Source organism: Lineus longissimus, chromosome 13, assembly GCF_910592395.1.
Source record: "Lineus longissimus chromosome 13, tnLinLong1.2, whole genome shotgun sequence".
Classification (NCBI taxonomy): Eukaryota; Metazoa; Nemertea; class Pilidiophora; order Heteronemertea; family Lineidae; genus Lineus; species Lineus longissimus.
Genome location: NC_088320.1, coordinates 14,518,782 through 14,543,317, shown reverse-complemented (window position 1 = coordinate 14,543,317; position 24,536 = coordinate 14,518,782). Strand labels below are relative to the sequence as shown.

Below are 24,536 nucleotides of genomic sequence, written 5' to 3'. Positions count from 1 at the left end.
AAATTTCTACCCCACACTCCTTATATAAACAAAAAAATCCTTATATAAACAAAAGATGTCGTCGAGAAATAGAACAAGTCGGTAGTGCAGCCAGCAACTCCAACCAATCAAAGTATCAGTTACCTGGTCTGGATACCTGTTATGAATTAAAATTCCAACTAAGTTGGTGAGAAGTCCCTCGTGTGTAACGGGCTTAACGGGCTTTATGCAACACAAAAGATAAGAATAAGAAATGCACTGCCTTATGCCCTCAAATGAACTGGTATCTTGTTGGTGTCTTTCGTGCTGTCATTTCCTCTTCAGGAAAGTACAATTTTTTAAAGGCACACCGATACATTTAGCCAACTTCAATTTCTTGAAATTCGAAGGCATGGATCTGTTGATTGGCCACAGTGAGGCACTGCAGTAATATAATATTAGCTGCCAGTGCTGACAAGCTGATGGTAAGTGGTGAGGTGCCAATGAATACTCTCGGCTGGGCAAAAGGCTTTTAGAACGCAATGAAATGGTGAGGTTTCTCCTCAAGGCTATAGCTCGTTGACTTACTGGCATTTGCTTTCTTTAGATGAAACGTCTCACAATGACTTCCAAAGTCATTTTTGTATCTTACAAAGAAATATATCGCCTTATTTCCACTGTCAATATAATCATTAGCTACAATTGTACATCGCAGTTGCCAATTCACCAGATTGGAGCAGGCCCGCCATGTTGTGATGTCCAAATCGCTACATTTTTCACTGAAATAATAGGAGATTTCAACAACAGACAGTATGAATGATTAACAACCTAGGACTTAGAGCAAGACCAGTTCAATCAATGCATTATTAAACAATATAGTCTCCCAGTACCACCCCGAATTCACCAAACCCTGCCATCAAGCCACTCAAATGCATGCTGGGGACTACAGTAGCCCTTTCTTCACACCCCTCATCTCATGAATTTCCATGTTTTCAATCCAGTGAGTGCCCACACTGATTACAATGGGAAGACATTGCATGTTATATGAATTATAAAACGAGATCCAGCCATGCAATTCACTGCAAACTTAAAAGCGCAAGAAGCATGTATGTACAATCCATGACCACCACCACTTATTACATGCACAAGCAATACATTGTTAAAACTTACCATTCACTGCAATTCAAAAAGCTGTAACGGATGGTGATGTTCGGGTAGAATTTGTTACCAGTGGTATCAATGATCTTTTGTTGAGTTGGGCCCAAATTGAGCTCAACTTTTTCCCAATTATGGATGACGAATTTTTCAACCACTGGTTCTGGTGGTGGAGCTTAAAGGAAAGACAAAAAAATACAGGAAAACGATGCTAATGGAATGCAATTGAAAATGGATTATATGAGTGGGAGTGGGATGCTGCAGGCCAGTGTAATGTATAGGAGTGCAGTGATGTACACTGCAGTTGTGGTTTTGTTGCTGAACCTGTGATCAAATGGTCATTGGGATGAATACCTCCCAATGAGGAACCGGCGTTAAGATAAATGCCAGTGGCGCCACCACAATCGATGTACCTTCTGACGCCATGACGTCATTTTCTGGTCTGTTGACGTCGCATGAGGTCAATCACGGGAAACCATTGCGTACATTTTTGCACAGGATTTCAATGACAGAAAACGTGCCCAATAACTGGCATCGCGCATATTTTCCGCAAAACTATCTTAAGAAACTGATAGCTCAATAGATTTAAAACAGGAAGATGCAAACATCGCCGAAATCGGTCGAAAATAAGCGATCGTTTTCGGGCTCAGAAATAACATGATAATGCATTGGAAATGGAGAGTTTTGGTATGATCGATTGCAGCGCCTCGCGGCGGATAAATCGCGCCGGTTCCTCATTCACTTTGTTCTTTCCACATTTGAGTTCTAATCTGTTGACTGGGATGTGAAGGTCAGATGCTTCCAACTGTCCACCAGAAAACAGAGATCAGAAGAGGCTGTAGTCTCACCAACAGGGACAAGGGATTGAAATCTCACCTCCATATGATATGTTGATGTCTGCCAACATTGTAAAGTTGTACCAACAACTATAGAATGCTGGACTCTCAAACGTGACATTTTCTTCAAACCCAATGCTGACATCAGATAGAATTTTGACACCATCCTAGAGTAAAAGGGAAACAATGAATTATTTCGGATGCATAGTCTTGAAGATGCAAGATGCTCATTTTAGCCAAATTTATAACTGAATGGATTGTCTCAACTACATTTCATCAATAACAGTTAACACTACAACAAGAGTGTGAAGTTGTTTCATACCACCACCTCCATTGTATTTCAAGATTTCCAAACAGAAAACATCTCACAAAGTCATAACAACTTGATGAGTTTCATCGCTAAACAAGATACACATTTTTCCCATTTTGAGAAAAATGCTTTTGAAATTTAGATATTTGCTTCAAAGTCAATTACTAAATGAACCTATCATCGTCCCACTGTTTAAAGTTTATAACTCACACAACGTAGTGAGTGTAATGGTTACGTATGTATACACTGTATGTAAAGTGTAAGACATACAGTTGTGTGAGTTCACTAGAGCTTGCTCTTTACATATTATCTAAGGCTCTCTCAGGGAACTATAAAGTATATTACTGTAGAGATAGTCACCATCTTTTTCCCATCCGCCTGAAGAAACATCCTCTTTACATTAAATTCCTGAGTATTGGCGACCTCCTTTGATGCTGTACAGTTCATCTTCAGGACCTTGCCCACTCTTACATTGGGGCCATTGTAATTTATAGAAATACCTGAAGTGAAAGAAGAACAGGTCAATCATTCTGCAATACGAAAAAGTGGTAGACTTTCCAATCAAAATTAAGGCAGAATGTTACAATACATCTCCTATGAGGCAATGAGAAAGCTCTATTACATTTGTACAGCGGTGGGGGGGGGGGGGTCTATTATATGTCCATGAAAATTGCTGAGGGGAGTGCGAGAGGTATTTAAATCTAGAACGCTAAAGATGCCAATTCCCAGCATTCAGCTGTAAACATCACTCGCTAAATAGAACATATCCTGTACTAAACCTACATCCTGTACAAGCAGGGGGTAGCCTAACAGACCACCTGGACCCGTCTGTGTACAGAGTAGTTAAAAAAAGATAGGCCCAACTTTTAAAATTGTACTTACTTCCATTCCATGATGTTGACGATGATCCAAGAGCAACTTGGGCAATAACGGTTAAAAGCAGAATCCATTGAATCAAACACATTGTTAATGTTAACCCTAAAACAGATACAAGTTAGGACCGGTACAAAGAGTATAGGCTTTTTGGGACGGGCTGCCTTTTGGGACACCCTGACTAGTTATGGCCGTCGCGAATCTCGCTTGACACTTCCTGCTTCTACGGATCTCAACTGAAACTGTGTATACATTTTCTGAAACTGTGCACAACTGAAACTGTGTATACAGTTTTATACAGGGACCACTCCATAAGTGCCTACCAAGGGACACATCATATGATCACAAACAAAATTATAACTCCACAACGTAGTGAGTATATAATGGTTACGTATGCACTGTATGTACAGTGTAAAGCAAATGCATCCATCAGGGCAGAGACATGTATTCATCCACAGGCGGAAGTGACACATAGTCCGTCCTGAACTGTGAAGCTGTGGTAAATACATGACGGTGATGGGTGAAAATGGATTTATTCTTCAATCTTCGGTAGATTCTTAATCTACAGAGCCAGGCCATAACAGGGATATATTTTTTGATAATTAATTTAAGGAAATATTGTCTCACTGGCCAGTTTAGAACTTGTATTCTATAGGCCCATATCAGTCCGCGAGTGACGATTTGATGGCAATGCTGTACACAAATCAATTTTTCTCAGGCAATGGTATTGGAATGTTTTGAATTTTTACTATTATTTCCATAAAAGCCTCTTCATAACACATATAAAATTTGGTGGGAATTAAAGCACCCTTGGTGTACTTCTTTCACCAACCTATATTCACTAAAATGTACACAGAATCTACACGCTGGCTAATAACTCACACAACGTAGTGAGTGTAATGGTTACGTATGTGTAACTCACAACGTAGTGAGTGTAATGGTTACGTATGTGTATAAAGTGTAAACAAAATTCATATATCCATCATGTCCATCGAATCTGAAAAAATTTGTGCCCATGACAGTTCCGGTTCCGGTACAGTTTGTTGCATTCCATACGGGCCGCGCTTGCCGATCCTGCTTTCACGACGCACCGCAACCACAGTTACCATGATTCCCATTGTTTCCTTCCTCGTGACGCAATTATTTCATGACGTCATGAGCCATTGACCATTCACGCAAGTAGATTTATTCACACCGGCGCCACTGAAGTGCGGGTGTGGGACATCATGATTTTAAAAATCGTCTGCTAGGACATATGTACAGCACAACGTCGGCGGAGACAGTTGTGATTTCATTGCAGACAAAGCAAACGTCCTCGTCTTCTCGATTTGCGTACTTTTCTTCAAAAAGTCAGTTTTAACACTACTGCACAGATATACAGTGGTCTTAAAGTTCCATTTGGATAGAGATTTGACGGACTGATTTGGAAATTCATTCCAACCATGCAACTGTTTCAGAAATGAGAAAAACTCCAGGGTGTCATGACATGCATGATTGATGTGTATTGCCTCTGCACTTTCGTACTCAGAGGGTTTTCAACTTTCATATCATTGGAGAAATAATTCATTCCAATCTAATATGTAAAGAGCAAGCTCTAGTGAACTCACACAACTGTTTGACATGGGGGAGCCCCCCCCCCCCCATTGGACTCTAAAAATAGAATTCCTTGGAGTCACTGAACCATAAGGCCCCATAAAGTAATAGTCCCCGCCCGCCCGTTTGGCGCCAAAAGCAAGAATGGCAAATTTACAATCTTGACACTAGAGGCGCTGATGTCGTTCCGGCACGGTAAATGCTAAATCGGATAGTATGTACATGTATTATGTATGTATGTATGTATATACCATATTTAAATTTAAGCGCCCTTTTCAGATTAAATCCGTTCAAAGGCGCATTTACAATATTTATAACAAAATTACAATCGAAAAAAGATGGGTCTTGAGCATCGTTAGAAATGATGCAAGGGTACCTCAAAAGTTAGGCGGTACGGGAACTCCTGCACCCTGACCACGTGACCTACATCAGGGAATTCCTCGATTTCAAAGTTCGGACACTGGGTCGAGTTTGGCAGAGTTACTAGAAATCACGTGAAGCCCCCCTGTGGGTGCGGCGCGTCATGAATGCAGGATCGGCCAACGCGCGGCCCATAAGGAATGCGACAAAACTGTACCGGAACCAGAATTGTCATGGGTCTGCACACATCCTTTCAGATGGATATAATATGAATTTTGTTTACACTTTTATACATACAGTGTATACATACATAACCATTACACTCACTACGTTGTGTGAGTGATCAATCACATCATTTATTCAAAAATCCTGTGCTAGGACATGCAGGACAACGTCGGTGGAGACAGTTGTGACTTTTTATTGCAGACAAAGCAAACGTCCTCTTCTCGATTTAGCCTAGGCCCCTACGTATACTTCAAAAAAATCAGTTTTAACACTACTGCACAGATATAGGCTAGTGTGGTCTTAAAGTCGATTTGGATAGAGTTTTGATGGACTGATTTGGAAAAACATTTCCAATCATGCAACTGTTTCAGAAATGAGAAAAAGCTCCAGGGTGTCATGAGTGACATGCATGATTGGATGATTGATGTGTCTTGCCTCTGCATTTTCGTACTCAGAGGGGTTTCAACTTTCATATCATTGAAGAAATAATTCATTCCGATCTACAAGTATTTCCAACCACAACTGCTCTGGAAAAAGGTCAGGCCCACTTTATTATGCATTTTATATAATTGGGGGTCAAATGCTGCACACAATCATCATCCTCTGTATACTGTAGCAGTTATGGTTGGATTGGAATGAACTTTTTGAATAGATGAAAACGAAACTATATAGGCCTAGTAAGAGCCTAACACTAACAGTGTTTTTAAATTCCATTATTTCCATTCAAACAGATTGAGATTCAACAACAAGATAATGAACGAAAATACTCCTAACATGATGGATCATTCCTATTCTCGTCATCCAACACCTGCATTATCGCCAAATTGTCAAATTAAGACGCCTGAACATGAAACATGTTCCAACTTTGATCACTGGGACCAGCAGTGTGCTCAAAGAAAAAGACAAAGTCATATGGAACAGACAGCGACAAAGACTCAAACAAAGGACAATCGATTATCAATACCTTCTGATAAACTCTCCCTTGGTACGGAAGTCTTCAATGTGCAAAATGTCCCTGGGGATGGGAACTGCCTTTTTCATTGTCTCAGCCTTGCAATCCATGGAGACACTTCCCATCATGGACTGTATCGCCAACTCATTTGTTGCCACATTGAACAAAACTGGGATCATTTCGAACAAGCTATATCAGTTTGCCATGAGCTGCCCCAACTTACCCCTGAATGCTATCGAGAAGTGATGATTGCTGGTAGCGGATATGCTACTGTCTGTGAAGTTAATACTGCAACCAACATTCTCAAGTTTGACATAAGAGTCTGGTTACAAGGGCTCTCCAGTGACAACACAATTCGATACTACCTTGAAGAGTTCACCACTGATGATCCATTGAGAACAGTCACTCTTTTACTAAGACACCAGCATTTCTTGTTACTGGTAAATGATACACCACCAAATCCACCTGTTCAACATAAAACAATTAACCTCCAGTTTAAGAAAGATCTGCCACCAGTTGATAAAAGTAACACAAGGGACAGACCAACCCAAAAAAGGAGAAAACAATCTGATAAGGCAAAGGCAAGGGCAAATCAATTAAGAAAGACCAGCAAGAAGAAAGAAAGTAAAGATCACAAGCACTCAAAAAGACAAAAAAAACCTAATTCAGCACTGCAGGCCAGGGCCCTGTATTAAAACCTGTGTACATTATGTGTACATTGTTGTGCATAAGGTTTGGTAAAAAAAGTACACCTTGGACAATCAATCTGCACAAAATTGTATATGTGTCAAGAAGAACCCTTTGCCAATAGCATAATAAAGTTTAAAAACATTCCAATACCGATTGCCTGAGAAAAAAAGATTTCCGTACACCATATCCATCAAAACGTCACTGGCGCATTGATATGGCCCTGTCAAAATACAAGTTCTAAACTTACCAGCGAGACCACATTTTCTTAAATATATTATCAAAAAGCATATTTATGTGATGGCCTGACTCTGTAGATTAAGAATCAACCACAGATTGAGAATTAATTCCACTTTGGTCCATCCCAGCCATGTATTTACCACAACTTGACATTTTGATAAGCTCTATGTGACTTCCGGTCGTGGATGAATACATGTCTCTGCCCTAGTAGAGAGCCAATGTTGGCCCCAGGTCAAATGTTCTGCTGTTCAGATTCCCCTAGATGTCCACATTACTGTGCAGAAGGAATTTTTGAATTACATTGAAATGTAAAATTTTTATTCGAGTTCATCTTCTTGCTATGTCCTGCCTCAAATTCTATGTTGAAGTGATGGCATGGCAAATTCTTAAATACCCAACATGTAATATTTCTGTTAAAAATTATTAAATCCTACTAAGCACTGTTAGTTTGAAATAAAGGATATATACATTGTTAGAAATAAGAGTTTTTGAGTTCATATGGTCATTGTTGGATGTCTCAGGGCCAGGTTTCTAAGTTTGGGCAGTTACCATGACAACGGATTATAGAAATTGTTGAACTCAACAACACTCAGTCTGAATTTTAAAAAAGTCACAATTCCAGATTATTTTCAATTCACAGTTGCCTACCTATCAAGTTTAAACTTCATATGGCCAGCAAAGAGCATGTATGGCCAATTCAAAGTGAACCCCTTTGACCCTGAGAAACCTCCTTTTCTCACATTTTCAACTTGAAAGATCGAAGAACACGTGTACCTCATGTTTGTTTTTCATTAGGATATGACTTTTGTTATGGCTAAGGTATTTGTTTATCTTAGCAGCTCAGCAGTACAGAGAAGCACAATGATGAACCATCCCAATATCCTCAAGCTTCAACTCGGTATGCTCTGGGGTAACCGGAAAAACGCCGACCGACCGACCGACCGACTGACCTGCCAACTTACCGTCATATGCAGTATCCTTTTCGCTTCTCTATAGCACATGTATCTGTGTAGTGCCCAGCGCAATTCACGTGATGGGGTCCGACGTGTCTGACAGCTGCATCTCCAGTCAATTATACCGGGAAAACGAGCCCACGCGGTAAGGAACTGATAACGATACTCTAAAGATATGCTTTGTCTACATGGTCGGTGGATATAAAAACATGATTTGGGCCTAATCTATGCACTGTAGTTTTTCTACTCGAGTGTCTCGACCGATGCAATGCATGAACTGCAACGCGCAACATGCATTTGTTGTCATTTGACCAGCGCACGTGTGCTTGTTTACAATTTCATTTTGCATGACCTGCTATCATGGATTGGATATATCACATTGACTTATGAGACCTGTGACTCAACTACGAAACTCCTTGGGTTGGTAGGTCGGAAGGTCGGTCGGTCAGCGTTTTTCGGCAGGTCGGTCGGTCGGTCGGCGTTTTTTCCGGTTACCATGCTCTGGGGGTCACTTTACATGTGGACTCCACAGAGTAAACTTCAACTCAAGATGCCTAACTTAGCAAAAAGCCAAGCCGTGGATTTCAAGTTGGTCACTCTTACCACTCGCCCTACAGCAGGACAATGCCTCCAGAGAAAACCGATGGTAGCTGGTCTCGTTTCACTTCAGTAATGAGGATTACAGCAATGTTGTGCGTGAGCGATCGGATGGCATCATCATCTATGCACCGACGGTCGAGAACACAGTCAGCCCACTGAGGATACTTCGCCGGAGGGGACAGGATGCTGCAAAGGACAATACGGATGTTATACTAACTGAGGATACTAACATTGTTGACTATACCCAGTCCATAATATACAGTTTACACTGGACTAGGCCCAGATCAGGTTCGCTGTTCTGGTTTATTTTCAGTTTTAAGGTCTGAATCCATGATTGCGGCTGAAAAGGGTTAATATGTACAATAATGCCAAAGATATTGGTTCAACTACAAGAAAAAGGAATGAAAAGGACGTGCAGAATAGAGAAAATAAGATAAAATGTGCGTGCAAGTGTCAAATTTTTCATACTTGGTCAACCATTTTGACTACTAGGCCAGAGCCCTCTATTAAAACCTGTGTACATTACGTGTACATTGTTGTGCATAAGTTTTGGTAAAAAAAGTACACCTTGGACCAATCAATCTGTCCAAAATTTTATATGTGTCAAGAAAAACCCTTTGCCAATAGCATAATAAAGTTTAAAAACATTCCAATACCGATTGCTTGAGAAAAAAAGATTTCCGTACACCATACTACAATCAAGATGTACAGACCGGGGGAGCTGGCTGTACGTACCCATAAGTCTTTGCGGTAGTCTCGCGCGTACCGGATATAACCCATCAAGCTTTTCTCCTTCAGAGAAATACTGCGTTGCGCTCAAGTGCCTTATAAGGCTGTGAACAAAATTAACGTTCGACCAATGAGAAAGCCACATTACCCTGCATACGAGGTTGGACGCGTGATCACTAAATGACAAGTAAAAATAGAATCAGACCACATGTTTCTATATGTCAGAATGCTGCCGTTTGCGCTGTAGTACACGTGTGTTGTCCAAATTTTCGATTTCAAGCAAGTTTAAGGCCAACCTCGTGTCCACCAGACTAATGCATAATTGGCAGTTGAGCGCAACGCAGTATTTCTCTGAAGGAGAAAAGCTTGATAGGTTATATCCGGTACGCGCGAGACTACCGCAAAGACTTATGGGTACGTACAGCCAGCTCCCCCGGTCTGTACATCTTGATTGTCGTATATATCCATCAAAACGTCACTGGCGCATTGATATGGCCCTGTCAAAATACAAGTTCTAAACTGACCAGTGAGACGACATTTTCTTAAATATATTATCAAAAAAGCATATTTCTGTGATGGCCTGACTCTGTAGATTAAAAATCAACCACAGATTGAGAATTAATTCCGCTTTGGTACATCCCAGATGTATTTACCACAACTTGACATTTTGATAAAAGCTCTATGCCACACTTCCGGTCGTGGATGAAGGCTTACTTTGCGCAATCATTACGCTTAGCGCAATGAATGGGGGAAAACCCAAAATGTGGTACCGCTCTGCCTATTGAGAAACACGATGAAATGCATGTAATTGGACATAGGACACGAGATCAACTACTTCTGCTTAGGGAGTGTTCATTATTTGGTTTAATACATTTAGGCCTACCCACACATGATGATTTACTATGGATAAACGTTCGAGGACGGACCTGTAGCTCCGATATTTTCGATGTATACTAACGCTACTAATCCAATAACAAAAAACTGAAGTACGGGTACTGTTAGGTCGACGACTTTCGCGAGTGTGAGTTTGTGTTTACCTTTGTGAGAAGGATGGATAAAGTTGTTTAAAGGTTATAATCTCAGTTCACCTTAGAGTTAGCATTTGAAACAGATCTCGGTCACACAGCGGCTCTTCAAAGGAATGAAATGATTATTTAAGGTATACGTATTTAGAAATTGGAAGTAAACAACAGTGTTGTTCAAGGGAATAAAATGATTAGGGTCTGTGAAGCTCCCAGTTCCCAGTTCCCAGTTCGTTATTCGTACCCATTTTGAAACATGGTGTGTTTGGGTACGAAATGGGCTAAGCATTTATTCCCAGTTCCCAATTCAAATTTCTTTCAAATATTAACCCTCCACAGTCCGATAACTCAACTTGGTGGTTTTAACCCTTTCCTACCAAGCTCTCGATTCAACTATCAGTGACTTTAACCCTTTCTGACCCATTTCCCGGTTCAAAATACCAGCTCCTTATTCGTCTTAACTCGTTTTAACCCTTTATAACTCCATTTCCCGATTCATTTACAGTCACTTTAACCCTTTCTGACTCCATTTCATTCATTTGCAAGTCTCTTTAACCCTTTCTGACTCCATTTCCCAGCCGGTTCAAAGTGCCGTGGATCGAGTTTGTTAACAATATGCAGCGCCATCTTGGAAAAGCTGTGACGTCACCGCGGTATCGTCCTTGATTTGCAAGTCACTTTAACCCTTTTTTACTCCATTTCCCGGTTCAAAATGCCAGCTCCTTATTCGTCTTAGCTCATTTTAACCCTATATAACTCCATTTCCCTATTCAAATACTGGCTCCCAATTCAGCTATAAGTCACTTTAACCCTTTCTGACTCCATTTCCAAGTTCAAAATGCCAGTTCCTTATTCGTCTTAACTCATTTTAACCCTCTATAAGTCCATTTCCCTATTCAAATACTGGCTCCCGATTCAGCTACAAGTCACTTTAACCCTTTCTGACTCCATTTCATTCATTTGCAAGTCTCTTTAACCCTTTTTGACTCCATTTCCCAGTTCAAAATGCCAGTTCCTTATTCGTCTTAACTCATTTTAACCCTCTATAAGTCCATTTCCCTATTCAAATACTGGCTCCCGATTCAGCTACAAGTCACTTTAACCCTTTCTGACTCCATTTCATTCATTTGCAAGTCTCTTTAACCCTTTTTGACTCCATTTCCCAGTTCAAAATGCCAGTTCCTTATTCGTCGTAACTCATTTTAACCCTCTATAAGTCCATTTCCCTATTCAAATACTGGCTCCCGATTCAGCTACAAGTCACTTTAACCCTTTCTGACTCCATTTCATTCATTTGCAAGTCTCTTTAACCCTTTTTGACTCCATTTCCCAGTTCAAAATGCCAGTTCCTTATTCGTCTTAACTCATTTCAACCCTCTATCAGTCCATTTCCCTATTCAAATGCTGGCTCCCGATTCAGCTACAAGTCACTGCTCAGCTAAGTCTGAAGTTTCTCGTACAATCAGGTGATAGGCGGATGACTGCAGTTGCTATATTTAGTATGGCCACTACGAAGGTGGCACTATTTTGAGACGGGTATCCCTGGTTTATCTTGTGTTATTGTGTACTGGCTGTCGCCGCCAACTAATTATGTATGTAGCCATGCTTGTTTATACCACTTGCAGCTTGCCGCTAAGCTCCTCTCTCTTGCAGTCTATCATGAGACGACTTAATTACCATTCCTGATTTTAATCCCTTTCTCTGAACCAATCAGAGTGACTTGCAAATCAAGGACGATACCGCGGTGACGTCACGGCTTTTCCAAGATGGCACTGCATATTGTAAACAAACCCGATTCACGGCATTTTGAACTGGGAAATGGAGTCAGAAAGGGTTAAAGAGACTTGCAAATGAATGAAATGGAGTCAGAAAGGGTTAAAGTGACTTGTAGCTGAATTGAGAGCCAGCATTTGAATAGGGAAATGGACTTATAGAGGATTGAAATGAGTTAAGACGAATAAGGAGCTGGCATTTTGAACCGGGAAATGGAGTCAGAAAGGGTTAAAGAGACTTGCAAATGAATGAAATGGAGTCAGAAAGGGTTAAAGTGACTTGTAGCTGAATCGGGAGCCAGCATTTGAATAGGGAAATGGAGTTATATAGGGTTAAAATGAGCTAAGACGAATAAGGAGCTGGCATTTTGAACCGGGAACTGGAGTAAAAAAGGGTTAAAGTGACTTGCAAATCAAGGACGATACCGCGGTGACGTCACAGCTTTTCCAAGATGGCGCTGCATATTGTAAACAAACTCGATCCACGGCACTTTGAACTGGGAAATGGAGTCAGAAAGGGTTAAAGAGACTTGCAAATGAATGAAATGGAGTCAGAAAGGGTTAAAGTGACTGTAAACATGGAGGTATTAATACCTCCATGCTGTAAATGAATCGGGAAATGGAGTTATAAAGGGTTAAAACGAGTTAAGACGAATAAGGAGCTGGTATTTTGAACCGGGAAATGGGTCAGAAAGGGTTAAAGTCACTGATAGTTGAATCGAGAGCTTGGTAGGAAAGGGTTAAAACCACCAAGTTGAGTTATCGGACTGTGGAGGGTTAATATTTGAAAGAAATTTGAATTGGGAACTGGGAATAAATGCTTAGCCCATTTCGTACCCAAACACACCATGTTTCAAAATGGGTACGAATAACGAACTGGGAACTGGGAACTGGGAACTGGGAGCCAACTTCACAGACCCAAATGATTACTTAAAATGCATGTTCAAAAATTAAAGATAAACAATTTAGGAGAAACTTGGCCGAAGTGTTGTGACCAAACTAAAGTAAACCACTGGTCGAACTAAACCAACACATTGTATACTTTTTGGCTTGGAATTATTTATGATAGGCCTACGTGAGGTTATCAAGTTGGTTCTTTTCATCCAGAGGGAGGCGATGTTGATTCACACGCCAAATGATGCAAGATGACGGAGCATACACCAAGCTAACCCCGTATCATGGGACCGCTTCGTCACTCGTATCAGGTGGTAAATGTCACCATCGCCTTAGTAACATATGTAACAAACATATGAAATGTATAAAAGTTGGGAGATCCGTTCTCAGGGAGAACCCAGCAAGTGAGAACAGAGGCTGTACTATAAGATCTATGGGAGAAATAAAGAGCAGAAACTTGGAATAATTGTTGAAGTCATTGAAGTCCCCCCCCCCCCCCCCAAGGCAGAGCCTTACAACACCTTGGTTCCATAATCGTCATATGATGGCAGGGTGGTAGGTAGACTTAGTTCCCCGACCAGCCAACCGGCACCCGTCCCGAACTGTACAGTACACAGGGTGGTATATCGTACGTTAACGTTATAGTTTTGATTTTTTTTCTGCATTCAGTGGTGTAAGTAGATTTTGACCTGATAAAGCTGATATTATGTGTCATCCCCGGAATGATTTGGATATGTTTGATAGGCGATTTTCTTCCGTGAAAGACACACTTTCGTGCTAGCTGTTCAATCAATGTCAATGAGTTCAGTCACTCGCATGGCAGCATGTCATGCATGTCGGCGTGTCAGTGTTCCAGCCCGGCGGTACAGTGCCAGTGGGAAGACGCTATACATGATCATGATGATGTACAATGTAGGCCTAGTGTAATGTGTTGCATGGTTGCATGCAAACTGTTTAGCAGCCATTGCCACTGCAATGCCACTGGCCGACCGGGTGTAGAAGTAGAAAATGTCCCCTGACATTGGCCATCTTCAGGCGACTTTTGCACAGTGAGGGCGCTGGGCCATGTCCGATTCAGCACTAAATATATTCCTTACACAAGCGTGAGATGTGAGAGAACCCTTTTGGCGACTTTGTGTAACTTTATCTTGCTGCCTCTATTGTCTCTTTAAGGTAATCTTTATTATCCCAAAGCAAAACAGACATGATATTCAAGCTTATAGGTCACCGCCACCACACCATGTACTACTACTAGTATATAATAGTAGATCAATAGGCGCGCCATCTATGAGATGATACGATAACTGACATCTACCCTTGTTCCATTGTATTTTTTAGTGTCAGAAAATAATGATTGCTCCCGAGGCGTAAGGCGTAATATTGCGCTAAATACAGTAAGCCGTGGATGAACACATGTCTCTGCCTTGCAATGAAGACAATATTACAGAACCTGAACCTGAACCCACATCATCCAAGCATTTTAACCAAGCAAAGTTAGATTCAATTCGCAACTTTGAGATAGAGCAGATGGCCTACCAGTTCAAATTCTGCAACATTTGCAATGAAAGAAGACTCGGAATGAATATTTCAAAGGATCCCACAGTCTGCCAACGATGCTTCAAAGAAAAGACAGCATAAAACTATTTTCCTCACAAAACACCATGGATCCAGGAGTCGTTCCACCAGACCTTCAGAATTCAACTGTCATAGAGCAGCAATTAATTTCTCGAATTTCACCATCAATTAATGTCCACATGCTTAATCATGGTGGAATTGCAGCAAATGGACACTGTGTCACCTTTCCACAAGCCATTGGAGAGATGGCCAAATATTTCCTAGACTTCCATCAGAAATTAACATAATCAGAGTTCGCAGGCAGGGCTAAAATGAAACAACCAAGGAATTCAATGTCCGGAGAAACGTTGTTGAAAAGGCTTTGAATTGGTTAAAGAATAACAACCCTGCATATGGGGATATAACCTTATGCCCTGAAAGGCTTAGCCAGTTTCCAATTGATGGGGAGGTAGACAACTTGCCAACAGCAGAGTACGATTCAACAACAGTGCATAGAGATGACAGAGGACCTGCCCCAGACCAAACAGATCCTGGAGAGACGAATGATGGGGAAACTGTTTCAGGTGTCCTCCTGCCAGATCCAGCAGTTGATCTGAGGCAAAACGTCGAAAATGTTGTAAAGGGTGAAAAACATGGAGAGGTTACAGCCACCGAAAGGGGAACTGTCACCATCCCATGGCCAACCTGAGGTGATAAACCACTGTCAGAGTTCACCACCAGGAATTTCTTTACCTTTGCATTTCCATGTTTATTTCCACATGGTACAGGGGACTTTTTTACTAATCGCAAAAAAACTTGCACTTCTTTGGTCGACTGGGCAGATCACCTCATGTGGTACCAGGATGGACGATTTGCTCACCACCAGTATTTTAAGTTCATTCTCCACAACATGATAATGAGGAAGAGAGCCCTTGAAAACTCTACGTATATAATCCTTCAGAGGTTAGGTGACCAACACCTCACTGTTGAAGAACTGAAAGAAAAGATTCAAAATGGTGACAAATCTATTGCAAACAAGATACTCAACTTCAGTGCCAGCCTCAGAGGAACCTCTCAGTATCGGTCGCAAAGATTGAAAGAGGTCCAGTCTCTCATTCACTACCAAATTATGAAAGGAAAGGGTCTCCCTTCACTTTTTCTACCGGAAGTTGCGCAGAATATTATTTTAAACCATTGAGGAGACTTCTAGAACTATAATATCAATCAGACAACAGGAGAGGCCATTGACTTAGAAAACAAAAGCAAACTTTTCATCGCATTACAGGAACATTCTCACATTGTTGGTCATTATTTTGATCTTCGTACTAAATGCCACTTCGAAAAAGTGATGAGGCCGGCCTTTGGAGTGGAAGCCTATTGGTATAGGCAAGAATTTGCCAAAGGCAATGATTCACTGGCATGGCCTTTGCTGGCGCGGTGATTGAGAACCACACAATTTCCTGTATCAAGCCTTTGAAGGTGATATTGATGAAAAACAAATCGCTGAACTTCTATCAAACTGGGCTCAAGATGAGGTTGGGTTGACAGCACTCCATCCAGCTGGTTTCAATGAAGATGGAACCTCTCGCAAAGATCTTTGGCCACCACCGGAAGGAACAGGACCAACACCACCTGATGAAAATAATCCACGCCTGAAGCTTTTAACTGATTTGAGTTCGAGTCAGGTCACTTCACTTGAAGACCATCTTCTTCTGACCAACCGCATCAACCTCGACCGTTGCTCTGCTGAATACTGCTTAAGGGCACCTAAAGGCAAAGCCAAAGAAAATAGAGATAGTCATGAAAAATGCTGCAGAATGGATTTCGGTACAACTTCAAATCCTGGAAAGGAATTGAGAGCGGAACCTGCCATTGTCTTTGATCGAAACAAATCAATGAGATTGGAAATGGAGAGAGATCATTGTTGAGAAGTAGGGTGAAGGCAAGACGTTTAGGTCATTATCCTATAATCAGGTGGCAGCACCATACGGTGTCTGGGTATTACTACTGTGTCAACTTCTGTTTAGGGTTTAATTTTATTGGTAAAAACACCTAACTACTGGTACATGTTTTTAGGGGAATTTTGAGTTGTGCTAACAATTGTTACTTTCTGTTGAGATGATTTGTAAATTTGCTGCGGTCCTCGCTCGGGACGACGGCGCGACGATCTTGAAGACCTGAAAATTTTAAAGAAGAAATCTAACCTGATTTATGAACTTTCCCGTCCTTTCTTAACAACAATCATCATATGCTTGTGCAGCATTCTAGATACCACACACAGGGATGGCGAGCAAATGGAGACGTCTCCAACATTCTCTCTAAAAGTAATCCAGATAATCCATCCGTTGCAGACATCATTGCAGCAGAGAGGTATATTACTGGTTATGCATGCAAAGGCAACGAGGAGCCACAGCAGACCTTTTCCGTGACATGGTCAATTCAACAACAGATGACAGCGCAACCCCCAATTCACTTTGCACCAAACTACTCATGAGCACGATCAAAAGAGATATTTCAGCCACTGAAGCAGCTTACGAGTTATCATCCTTACCTCTTTATCGTTGTAGCCACCAATTCCAGAATGTCAGTATGTCAGGTGCCAGGAAACTGGAAAAATCCGGTACTACCCTAACAAGGTCGACTCCTTTAGACAAATACCTCTCTCGAGATGAAAAGGATAAATCATCGTGGTATGACTTCACCAGTCGAGGTGGAAGAGTTCCAGTAATAGCTGGTGGTCATGTCAAAGCAACCTGGCCACTCTCAGAGGAATACTCCAAAACAATGTTACTCCTGCACTGGCCAAACTGGAGGGCAATTAGTGACATCAAGCCTGCAACACCTCCTGGCAGGATCAAATGGCACTATTCCTTTCAATGGATAGTTGTCCATATTTCATCACAGCTGATTTAGAACGTGCCAAATCTGGATAAGAAAATGGAACAAGCGATCACGAAGAGAGCTACGATGATGATGCAATTGATGGCCAAAATCCTGATGAGCCAGAATGGATGGACCTGGTTAGACCAAATCATGAACATGTCGTTCCCAGCACAGACTTCATTTACGATGATGGTGGTCCAGAGCACAACTGTAGTGCCTCATCTAGAATATATCCAGCAGATCTTGGTGTATCCTGGCTCTATGATCTAAAAAAAGCCCAAACAGAACCAGATCACCTAATCTTACCAGAGGTATCTATGACATCGATGAACAATGAGCAAAAATTTGCATTCAGTTTGGTACTGAACACACTGATAGAGTACAAAAAATGCCCATCAAATTATCCGGAGTCAAATTACTTACGTCTCCTCATAGCTGGGACAGCAGGATCCGGAAAATCTTTCCTGATTAACTGCCTTTTGAAAGCTATCAGGACATTATTTCAGAGCAATAAGTCAGCTCAGGTGCTAGGTCCAACAGGCGGCAGTGCTAACCTAGTTTTAGGAAGAACTATTCACGACTTCCTGAAGATACCTGCTGGACCCAAAGCACACGGCGAGATGACACACCCAGCAGGAAATGTTGGTCTGTCCCTTCAAGCCAACTGTAAAGAATTGGTTGCGCTTTTGGTTGATGAACGCTCGCTCATTGGACCCACTACCCTTGGATGGATGGAACACAACTGCTCCTGTGGAGTAAAGAATGGTGGCACAAAGTCCATGGGGTGGTTTACCTGTAGTAGTTTTTCTTGGGGACGATGTCCAACTTCCTCCTGTCTGTGATACCCCAGTATTCAATACAGGCAAAGACAGGAAGAATAAACTATGCACAGCAGCCCTCCACGGAGCTACTGTATGTAAGACATTCAACCATGCTGTTGTTCTCCAAACAATCATCAGGCAGGACAATAGTCAAAGACAATTAAAAGAGGTACTCATGGCAATGAGAAATTATGAAACAACGCCACAGCAAGCTAGTTGGTTGCAAAGTTTTCAGTGGGACAATTTGCGTCAATCACATGGAGACACCCTGCTGAAGATAATGCTGGAAAAAGGCTAATTTGTTTTTCCAACACATGCCGAAGAGTGGAATCATAACAAGGCTCAACTGTTGGAAACAAACAATTTTCCCATTGCCAGTATCAAAGCCATATCCACGGGCACCCACGTAAAACTTGCCCAGTGACAAGGCAATGGGATTGGAGAGACATCTGTATTTGTGTCGAGAAGCCAAGGTCATGCTGACGAGCAACATCAATACATCAGTGGGACTCTTCAACGATTCCATGATCAATGGGACTCGTGCATGACATAATCTACCAAGATAACAAAACCCCCACCACTGACTTACCAGATGTCGTAATGGTTGAGTTTCCCAAATATACAGGACCAGCATTCATTCCATCTACTAATATGGTTCCAATAGTAAGAGCTATGGATTGTCACTGCCATCACTGTAAGAGACGCCAGCTTCCTCTCAGGCTAGGATGGGGTACCACTATTCACCGGTGCCAGGGCATGACAATTGGTCAAGGCGAGATGAACCGCTACATAGTCCTCAATCCGGGAACAAGAGCTTTCGAATCACGAAATCCAGGGGCACTCTTTGTTGCCTTGTCTCGAGCAAAAACAGCTGTCTGCTCACGTCAAGATCCAGATTTTGCATGGCACCCGAAAGTGTTCGTAAATGAAGACAGACTTTGTCATGTTGTCAAGACACCAACCCAAAGAGCAAGGATCAGAAAGTTATCTACAACTACAGAGCAAGACTTCACCTCCTTGTTCAATGATGACAGTATCGTTCAATTTGTTGAAAGTCTTCTACAACGATACACAGAGGAATAAAATATCGTTAACCATGTATATTCGGATTGGTGGGTGATGACGAATATCGCTAACCATTTAGGTTCAGTGTGGTGGGTGATGACAAATATCGTTAACCATATAGGTTCAGTGTGGTGGGTGATGACAAATATCGTTAACCATATAGGTTCAGTGTGGTGGGTGATGACAAATATCGTTAACCATTTAGGTTCAGTGTGGTGGGTGATGACAAATATCGTTAACCATATAGGTTCAGTGTGGTGGGTGATGACAAATATCGTTAACCATATAGGTTCAGTGTGGTGGGTGATGACAAATATCGTTAACCATTTAGGTTCAGTGTGGTGGGTGATGACAAATATCGCTAACCATAAAGGTTCAGTGTGGTGGGTGATGACAAATATCGTTAACCATTTAGGTTCAGTGTGGTGGGTGATGACAAATATCGTTAACCATTTAGGTTCAGTGTGGTGGGTGATGACAAATATCGCTAACCATATAGGTTCAGTGTGGTGGGTGTTGATAGATAGATAGATAGATAGATAGATAGATAGATAGATAGATAGATAGATAGATAGAATTAGCATTTCTATAGCGCCCCATATCACTGTCGCAATGTTCTGTGGCGCTCCCCACCTAGTTTGAATCACACCCCGAAATAGTCTCGAAATAGAAATGTCTTTAGAGAACTTTTGAATGTGGCCAATGAGGTCTCTTGCCGCAGTGTGGCGTCCAAAGTGTTCCACATTTGGGGAGCAAGAATCTCGAATGCTCTCCCACCAAACGTTTTGAGTCTATATGTTGGCTGAGTTATAATATCCTGCGACCCTGATCTTAGTGGCCGGGTTGGCACGTAGGGAGTGATGAGGCTGCAAAGGTACCCGGGGGCTGTGCCATGTATCGCTCCGTAGACCAGGACCAACAACTTGTAAATCATTCTTTGCTCCACCGGCAGCCAGTGCAATTCCTTCAGGACAGGCGTGTTGACAAATATCGCTAACCATGTAGATTCGGTGTGGTGGGTGATGACAAATATCGCTAACCATAAAGGTTCAGTGTGGTGGGTGATGACAAATATCGTTAACCATGTAGATTCGGTGTGGTGGGTGATGACAAATATCGCTAACCATAAAGGTTCAGTGTGGTGGGTGTTGACAAATATCGCTAACCATTTAGGTTCAGTGTGGTGGGTGATGACAAATATCGCTAACCATGTAGATTCGGAGTGGTGGGTGATGACAAATATCGCTAACCATGTATATTCGGAGTGGTGCTTGATGACAAATATCGCTAACCATATAGGTTCAGTGTGGTGGGTGATGACAAATATCGCTAACCATGTAGATTCGGAGTGGTGGGTGATGACAAATATCGCTAACCATGTAGATTCGGAGTGGTGCTTGATGACAAATATCGCTAACCATGTAGATTCGGAGTGGTGCTTGATGACAAATATCGCTAACCATGTAGATTCGGAGTGGTGGGTGATGACAAATATCGCTAACCATGTAGATTCGGAGTGGTGCTTGATGACAAATATCGCTAACCATATAGGTTCAGTGTGGTGGGTGATGACAAATATCGCTAACCATATAGGTTCGGTGTGGTGGGTGATGACAAATATCGCTAACCATGTAGATTCAGTGTGGTGGGTGATGACAAATATCGCTAACCATATAAATTCGGATTGGTGGGTGATGACAAATATCGCTAACCATGTAGATTCGGAGTGGTGGGTGATGACAAATATCGCTAACCATGTAGATTCGGTGTGGTGGGTGATGACAAATATCGCTAACCATGTAGATTCGGTGTGGTGGGTGATGACAAATATCGCTAACCATGTAGATTCGGTGTGGTGGGTGATGACAAATATCGCTAACCATGTAGATTCGGTGTGGTGGGTGATGACAAATATCGCTAACCATATAAATTCGGATTGGTGGGTGATGACAAATATCGCTAACCATGTAGATTCGGAGTGGTGGGTGATGACAAATATCGCTAACCATGTAGATTCGGTGTGGTGGGTGATGACAAATATCGCTAACCATGTAGATTCGGTGTGGTGGGTGATGACAAATATCGCTAACCATGTAGATTCGGTGTGGTGGGTGATGACAAATATCGCTAACCATGTAGATTCGGTGTGGTGGGTGATGACAAATATCGTTAACCAGGTAGATTCGGAGTGGTGGGTGATGACAAATATCGCTAACCATGTAGATTCGGAGTGGTGGGCGATGACAAATATCGCTAACCATGTAGATTCAGTGTGGTGGGTGATGACAAATATCGCTAACCATATAAATTCGGATTGGTGGGTGATGACAAATATCGCTAACCATGTAGATTCGGAGTGGTGGGTGATGACAAATATCGCTAACCATGTAGATTCGGAGTGGTGGGTGATGACAAATATCGCTAACCATGTAGATTCGGTGTGGTGGGTGATGACAAATATCGCTAACCATGTAGATTCGGAGTGGTGGGTGATGACAAATATCGTTAACCATGTAGATTCGGTGTGGTGGGTGATGACAAATATCGTTAACCAGGTAGATTCGGAGTGGTGGGTGATGACAAATATCGCTAACCATGTAGATTCGGAGTGGTGGGCGATGACAAATATCGCTAACCATGTAGATTCGGAGTGGTGGGTGTTGACAAATATCGCTAACCATGTAGATTCGGAGTGGTGGGTGATGACAAATATCGCTAACCATGTAGATTCGGTGTGGTGGGTGATGACAAATATCGTTAACCAGGTAGATTCGGAGTGGTGCTTGATGACAAATATCGCTAACCATGTAGATTCGGTGTGGTGGGTGATGACAAATATCGCTAACCATGTAGATTCGGAGTGGTGGGTGATGACAAATATCGCTAACCAAGTAGATTCGGAGCGGTGGGTGATGACAAATATCGCTAACCATGTAGATTCAGTGTGGTGGGTGATGACAAATATCGCTAACCATGTAGATTCGGTGTGGTGGGTGTTGACAAATATCGTTAACCATGTAGATTCGGTGTGGTGGGTGTTGACAAATATCGCTAACCATGAAGATTCGGTGTGGTGGGTGATGACAAATATCGCTAACCATGTAGATTCGGTGTGGTGGGTGATGACAAATATCGCTAACCATGTAGATTCGGTGTGGTGGGTGATGACAAATATCGTTAACCATGTAGATTCGGTGTGGTGGGTGTTGACAAATATCGCTAACCATTTAGGTTCAGTGTGGTGGGTGATGACAAATATCGCTAACCATGTGGATTTCAATATTGGTGGGTGATGATAAATATCACCAAGACACCATCTAAATTATTGGATAATAAGAATTATCTCGAGGCTGTCAGCTTCATAATAGCTTACAATCAAATGAGGAATCTTTCGACATTTAAGTGCACACAATCAGTATAGGAGGTGGCAAAGTTTCGGTCCTTCAATATGAAGGAGCATCGTTGGTGAGGGAAATTCAGCGGCAGCATCCAGAAGACCAGATTCATGTCGTTTTGTCCGCTGGCATCTATACGGTGGCCCATAGAGGACATGCGTTTATTTTCAATATAATAGAAAATTTTTCTTTTTCCAAGCGTTTTTTTTCTCTCGAATTACAACCGCCGTCGGATTTATTTCTCACCGCCGAAAAAATAATTCCCACCGCCGGGTAAAAAAAAAAATACCCACCACCGCGGTGGAAATAATATCCACCCGGTGTCAATAACGAATTAGCTCCCGCGGTGGATATAATTTCCACCGCGGTTGTGGGAATTATTATTTTTTACCCGGCGGTGGAAATTATTTTTTCGGCGGTGGGAAATAAATCCGACGGCGGTTGTAATTCGAGAGAAAAAAAACGCTTTGTAAAAATTTTTTTTTCTATTATATTGAAAATAAACGCATGTCCTCTATGGGCCACCGTACATCTATGATCTAACTGAAATGGAAAAAAGGCCCCATGGTCATGATGGTGGGGGATTTGAAGTGAAGTATGTTTCTGGCACTAGGCACGGAGACCTCATCCAAGACATTCATCGATTCAATTATTATTTCACCACAAAGAGCTGCTCCTGTCAGATGGCCACAATATATCCAGTAGACCTTGTCAAATATAATAATCACCGTGTGGCGACCGGACGATTAGACCATAGAACGTATTCCAACTTTACAATGAAATCTCAATCAGAAATTCTTCAGGCCGATATTAGATCAGTAAACGCCAAAATAAAGATAATCAATGAAAACAATGAACAACTTGGCATTAGATTGGATCGAACAACAAACAAAACAACCATTCGCAGGAACTATAGATTATCTGAATTCACGAGCAGACACCTATACGACGGCTGCCATCCAGATATCAGGCTCGTCAACGTTTGGACCTCCCTATATACCAGAAGGCAGAAAACAATAAGCTGGATAGAGGTGGACGATAGATACTATCAAGGTAAATATCAATTTAAAAAAATCTCTATTTCTAATGTACCATGCAGTAATAGTATTTCTATGCGTCAAGAGTCACTTTAACAAACTTTATCATTATTGATTATTACAAGACTTACCTTCTTGGTTTCAGGTGAAACTGTACATACTGATATTGTGAAGTTACCGGGCGTCTAGATGTGCAAATGCTTTTATTTAGGAGAGGTGGTGAGTACATATTTGAACTAGAAACAAAAAATTCTCAAACCAAAAACACTGAATATTATTACAAGACTTACCTTTATGTTTTCAGGTGAAACTGTACATACTGATATTGTGAAGTTACTGGGCGTCGAGATGTGCAAATGCTTTTATTTAGGAGAGGTGGTGAGTACATATTTCAACTAGAAACAAAAAATTCTCAAACCAACAACACTGATCTATTATTACAAGACTTACTTTTATGTTTTCAGGTGAAGCTGTACATACTGATATTGTTAAGTTACTTGGCGTCGAGATGTGCAAATGCTTTTATTTAGGAGAGTAGGTGAGTACCATTTCAACCTAGAATACAATAAATGACTATTTGACTCTCAAATAAGCCAATAAACATACAAGATTGACAATAATT

At 41.6% G+C, this 24,536-nt stretch overlaps 1 protein-coding gene across 4 annotated transcripts in view; it reads right to left on the bottom strand.

Moving 5' to 3' along the window:
* Nucleotides 1-15,539, bottom strand: part of LOC135497612 (uncharacterized) — a 31,710-nt gene extending 16,171 nt beyond the window's left edge. The window contains exons 1-6 of one of the 4 annotated variants that reach the window (XM_064787408.1): nt 15,467-15,539; nt 8,746-8,928; nt 3,142-3,368; nt 2,620-2,759; nt 1,990-2,116; nt 1,129-1,288 (exon numbers count right to left, since the gene is read on the bottom strand). In XM_064787408.1, the coding sequence (XP_064643478.1) occupies nt 1,129-1,288; nt 1,990-2,116; nt 2,620-2,759; nt 3,142-3,223 (509 nt within the window). In that variant the 5' untranslated portion in view covers nt 3,224-3,368; nt 8,746-8,928; nt 15,467-15,539. Of the gene's footprint in view, nt 1-546; nt 738-1,128; nt 1,289-1,989; nt 2,117-2,619; nt 2,760-3,141; nt 3,659-8,745; nt 8,929-15,466 lie in introns of those variants that run through there. The other 3 variants (XM_064787410.1, XM_064787409.1, XM_064787406.1) reach the window with 3 other exon arrangements.
* Between the last annotated feature and the right edge of the window lie 8,997 nt (nt 15,540-24,536).